General features: G+C 40.8%; 1 protein-coding gene across 8 annotated transcripts in view; it reads right to left on the bottom strand.

Moving 5' to 3' along the window:
• Window positions 1–785: 785 nt before the first annotated feature.
• iqsec2b (IQ motif and Sec7 domain ArfGEF 2b) overlaps window positions 786–6,041 on the bottom strand; it is a 98,493-nt gene continuing 93,237 nt past the window's right edge. For 5 of the 8 annotated variants that reach the window (XM_048210574.1, XM_048210575.1, XM_048210576.1 and 2 more), the window contains one exon: window positions 786–4,995. In XM_048210574.1, the coding sequence (XP_048066531.1) occupies window positions 3,589–4,995 (1,407 nt within the window). In that variant the 3' untranslated portion in view covers window positions 786–3,588. The remainder of the gene's footprint in view (window positions 4,996–6,041) is intronic. The other 3 variants (XM_048210579.1, XM_048210581.1, XM_048210582.1) reach the window with 3 other exon arrangements.

Below are 6,041 nucleotides of genomic sequence, written 5' to 3'. Positions count from 1 at the left end.
ATGACATGTATAGGCAAAAACAATGGGATATTTTGTTTTTAAATCACCAATAAATTTTTAGACTTCAGGATTTTTTCTAACCAAACTTTGTATAAAGATGATTCTTAACTATGTTATGAAAGATATAATGGAATTAATTGATATGCTATTTTACTTTATGCAATATGTGGGTAAAATAGTCATTCATGGGTTTTCCCATTCAATACAATGCATCTATACACTGTATCTAATTTGCATATTAATGTGCTCTTGGAGCAACTTGCAATGAAAAAGAAATGTAATAATGAGAGTAATAATTGGCAACATTTTCATAATAATATCTAATAATTAATAGGAATATTAATATATAAATTCTTTCCATATTCACTTGTTGTGTCTCCTAAAATGCCTGATAAACAAGATTCCTGGTGTCCTCTACAGAGGACATATGTGAACTCAATGTCCTGTTTCATAACAGAAAGTCATATTTTGATTATAAACCCCATAACATTTTCCTGAGATGTTGATTTATAACAAACAATTTGATAATCCTATTTAAATGATAATTACAAAATATCATCATTTTCCATAAGAGTGCTAATTTTGATTTTCAGTCATATTTAAAGACCAACAAGTTTTTTGTTGTCATGGCAGAACCTCTAAAAATTTGGTTTCTCTTTACAGGACATCCAGACTTAAAACTATGACATGTATGATGTCAGAGAAAATCACTAAAATAGAGGACAAAAGTCTATTCCTGGGTCCCAGTATATGAAATGGAAAAAAAAAGACACAACAACAAGAAGTTGTGTGAGGACACTTTATATATTTTTATTCATAATGTTAGGCAATAAATATTCACATCTCTCCGAATTTGCTTAATTTTATATATTATCTGTACACAAATAAGATGAATTCATATACCTTTTTCAAAATTACACTTCAATCTGCTTTGACATACACACTTAAGTTTACAGATAAAATTAATTTTCTTGGATCAAAATAAATATGCAATGATCATCTACACTTAATGCCACCTCCCCATACACATTCACACACCCACACACACTCTCATACATAAACCTTTAACACTTTCCCTGTTCCACTGTCAATATTAAATCATACTGTGACAGTCTATGTACAGTTTGTTACAGAGCTCAGTAAATACAGACATACTCGTGCAGTAAAATTCACAGCGGGAAGACAGACAGTTCATGAAAAAGAGCATGGAAATCAATCTTGAAATAAAGTACATTTTAGTAAGTTATGTATTTTTTTAATCTTTATATTCTGTCCCATCTCACATCGATTTTGGTATTTGTCTATGGAATATATGTAAATGGAGCCTCATTTTCCACCATACTGTCCTATTATTTATTTATAGTGCTGATCATATGTAAATAGCATATGCAGGAGCACATAGAAAGAGATGACATTTTGAAAAGGTAGCAAAAGGGCATAAATATCTTACACACAATAACTGAGCATCACATCAAGACAAATAATACTGAGCATCTCCATTAAGCCCAGTCCAGAAATATATAACAGCACTTGAGATCACGTTAAGCATCCGCACAAACAGAAACTTCAAGCAGTACTTACACTAAGGCCTTACTTAAGGTTAAATTACCTTGATTTCTTGTACAGGTAAACTGAAATCCTTGTATTAATGTGATAATTCATTTATATAGGTTCCTCCATCTTCCTCTTCTCCTCCATTATCCATACAGAGGAAAAAAAGAGGAAGGTTATTGTGCTATGTTGTCAAAATGGGTTGTCTTTTAGCCCAAACCAAAAATCAACAAAGCTGAATTAAAAACAACATGACTGGTACACAATTTCTGTTTAAAAAAAAAAAAAAAATTATAATAATTAAATAATACCCAAATAAAGTCTCCAACATTCAAGGACACTTGTAAAGACAAGTGTGTTTGTCCATAAAAATCATCAATAACAATAAAACACACCCTTGACACTCATGTCAAAGCATGAGAAAACATTTCCTATTTACAAGTATCTATTGTATTTTGTCAAATTTAGTTTCATAACATAAAAGAAGAATAGTTATATTCATTAAAATTGAAATTCATAGCAAACATTCATATAACAGCATAAAATATAATCAAAAACACCATGGTAAAGTATGGTTGGCGGTATTAATGCGAGGACCCGATGAATACAGACATTTCAGATGTGAAGACTGGCAACAATCTTTCATGGAATGTTTCCTTCATACGTCACTAGCCCTCATAGGTAAAAATACTTAACCTGGAAAAAGTGTAATGTTGTTTGTTTCGTGGATTATGGAGATATATTAATTTAATACAGTTCAGAAAACATTCATTTATAAAGTGCCTTTTGTTTTCACATTCTGGGCCTTGACAAATTTACTGGAACTTTATGTGCTAAGAATTTAGACATGGATGATAATGGACACCAATTGGCTCAGTGATTTTTACTGTAATGTGAGTAAACATCCTTTGAAATTCATTCAAGCCCTTCCGGTTTCTTCAAAAATAAATTTACTGTCAAACCAAACTGGTTAAAGACAAAGTAACATAATGTAGAATAAAAACAATGCTGCCATAAGCGTTTAGATTTTAGGCATAACACTTTGGATTTAACAAAATTAAAATATCAAATTATGAAATTTACTTGTTTTCTCATTTGTGTATACATTTTTATTTCTTTTTCTGAAACACATTATTGGTATGGCAACTGTAGCTATGAATATTAAGTTCATAGATAAAATGTTACTGATATATTATTTGACTCATATATATTTACCATTACTGAAATATTATTTTGTGATAAAATTTCCTATAATTTTATATACACATTAATAATTCTGACAAGGATGATTACAAACAGCACATCCACATACAAGGCTTTTTACAGCTGTCTAGTCTTATGAGTGGAAGAGGTCAGGCCAATACTGACTGACTTCAACCAATCATACCAATATATTTGCTTTCTGGATTTATCTCTATTAACACTCATATATGTCAATGTTATAGATGTGTACAAAAAGAGCAATGGAGCATTTAAAATTATTAGCAAGTAGAAGCTGGACATCAATTTAGTGAAAAGATTATTGCATCTTGCGAATGCTAGCGACTAATGCTTAACATGATTACTGGAATGTATGAAATCATTGAACATACTGTGCTATGATCTGTCCAGCACACTGTTATTTGTATGCACTCTGGTCTTCACATTTCCTAAACAGGTTCACAGGTCAAGCAAGGTACTCAGTTTCTCCAGTGTCTGCGATGATGAATGCAAAATACAACCATTTTACCCTAACTTAATGGCTATACGCAACTGAAACAAGACTGTGGACAATTTTATGTTCGAGTTTGTGTGTGCATGTCCACGTGCCTTTTATGTGCTTATAGGTTATTTCTTGTCTGAGTATGGAATTTAAGAAGAAGCCAAAAGGTCAACTGGCCGTCAAGCCAAACCCATCTACAACTGCTGAACTGAACGCAAAGTGTCCTAATTGTTACTCTTTATTGTTATCCCACAGCACTAATCAACCCGAGAGCCTCCAACTACCTGTATGGCATTTGTGTGTTAACGTAGTTTTGCCTCGGTAAGTCCCTCCGATTACACTTGTGGGAAGCGCAGGTGAAAGTAGCAGAGTCTTAGCAGGCTGCGTTTCTTTTTCCCACTGGCATTATTATCAGATTTGGCCCTGCCCGCCTCTTCCACCCTCGCGGAGGTCCCCCCTCCGACCACCAAAGGACCCTTCAGCGACCCCCAGCCTCGCGACTTCCCCCGGCTCACACTACCGTGCTGATCCGGTTGGTAGGTTTGGATTTGGCGCGTTCGACTGTGCCCGTCCCCCCAGGTACGGCTCCAGTCTGGGCCGGCGAGGGCCCTTGCTGACCCCCGGCTTGGGAAGGTGGACCTTGGTGCTGGGGGGGGAGAGGGGAGAGAGGCGTAAGAGGGGTAAGGGGGGAGGAAGGGGGGGTAAAGGGGAGTGGGGGGGGGGAGGGGAATGGAGGACAACGGAGGATACTGGGGCAGATACTGGCCGGCCGGTGGCCCGTGGTGGACAGTGCCGGACGTGGAGACTGGAGGCGGCTGAGTGGGAGCAGGGAAGGGCGGAGGCGGGGGGCTGGCGAACACGAAGTGAGGTTGGTGCACGGGGTGGGACCCCGGGTGCGGCGTGTGCACGTGCACGGGGTGGGTGTGGGAGTGTGCGTGCGGGTGCGGCTGCGAGTGCGACAGTGTGAGAGGGGGCTTGCTGATGCCGCCCCCTCTGGCCGAGTGTGTGGGCTGAGTGTGGAACAGCGCAAACTGCGGATGAGGGGAGAGTGGGGAGTGAGGAGAAAGGGGGGGAGGGTGGCCGGAGCCCATGTTGCCCATGCTCCCGTAGCGACCCTGCAAAGTATGCTGGGAGATCGGCTGGTACGGGGAGTGCGCGGAGGGGTTGGGGAGTGGCCGTCGAGGTAAGGTGACCCGCTGAAGAGTATGGAGGCCTTGCTGTCCAGACGAGGGTACGGTCTGCGTATGGAAGCGATGGTGGTGGTAGTACGGGGGCGGAGGCTGTCCACTGACACTGTTGCTGGTAGTGTGGCAGTACTGGGCGTGCAGGGCCTGGATCTTGGAAGGTCCCCCGCCCTCCGCCGGGCACAACGAGGACGGGGACAGAGGCGGCGGCCCTCCTGTAGTCGGCGGGGCCACAGGGGCGGGGTAAGGTGGCCCCGGGGGGATAATAGGGCCCGGCGCTTTGGATCGCTTGCCCCCAAACAGGGAGCCCAGGAAAGAACCGGTGTTGTTGCTGTTGCTCCCAGTCCCCATTCCACTCGTTCCTCTCTCGGTGCTGCTGGAGACTGGCCCAGCGCCAGTCACTGCAGGTGTGTGTTGCTGCCCCGGCCCACCCCCCACCCCCACTCCGGGGCTCAGGATGGGGCGGTGAGGCCGGTAATCTTCTGCTCCATAGCATCCCGGGAGCACAGTGGCTACTGGGTAACGCTGGTGAGGCCGCGGACTGCTAATGATGGAACCCTAAGACAAAGAGAGTGGGGGGAAAGGAGGATAGAGAGGAGGACGGCAAAGCCAAAAACAAGGGTTTGAGAGAGAAGAGTGGGTGTGCAAAGAGGAGCAGGAAGGAAAATATAGCAAAAGGATACAGAGAGAATGGTGGTTTTGTTGGGTGGGGAGGAAAAACAGGGGTGAGTTGATTAGGGTGATGAAACAACATTCTGTCAGCATCATAATTCAGAATGTAATTACACAAACACATGCGCCCAACTATCTATTATGTGTCCCGAATGCTTATAATCCCAATGTTGCTATATTGGTAACATATTATTTCTGTTTTGTGTAATGGTCAAAACGTACGCTTCCACATCTGTTTAGCTGCCATAAAATTGAAAATGAAACAGCATTTGTAACCCAATCTACTTCTGTAATCAGACGAGTAAAACAGAATATTCAAATGAGATTAAAAAGATGCTGCAACTTTATTGGTGGGCATGTAATCAAAGTCAAGAGTTGCATCCCAAATGATGCACTATGCACTTATACACTATGTACTTAAGCACTATGTACTCATCCATGTAGTGCATGAATTGTATAAGGTTATTTTGTCATTTAACATCTGATACCCCCTCCCTCTCCGCTACGTAATTACAACATTCCACACTTTGTTTTTTTCTGTTAATTTAGTGCATCATCTGGATATTTAAAGTGCACTTTTTCTTTTTGGAATTTTCTGTGTGAACGCACTACTCGCACTATTTGTACTTAAAAACGTCATAGAATAGTGCATAAGTACATGAATTGGGACGCACTTAAGGTCTTACTGGAAAGACTTCAGGAAGGGTGAGTCGTTTAATTTGGACTCAAATCAATCAACACTTATTGTGAATTATGAGGTGATTGATAAACACATTTTTTCTATTGCTTTTTCAATATCTATTGCCAATTATCAATTTTGCACTGAACCAGGAAGTGGCACCCAATGCTGTCATTCATTGCTGGACCGGCTATTACAGAAGCTGTCAGTGATCAACGCTGTTTCATCTGTAAACCATCATTTTTAGGTTTGA

Source organism: Megalobrama amblycephala, linkage group LG12, assembly GCF_018812025.1.
Source record: "Megalobrama amblycephala isolate DHTTF-2021 linkage group LG12, ASM1881202v1, whole genome shotgun sequence".
Lineage (NCBI taxonomy): Eukaryota > Metazoa > Chordata > Actinopteri > Cypriniformes > Xenocyprididae > Megalobrama > Megalobrama amblycephala.
The sequence above is the reverse complement of the archived record's forward strand: the minus strand, read 5'-3'. Positions and strand labels throughout refer to the sequence as shown.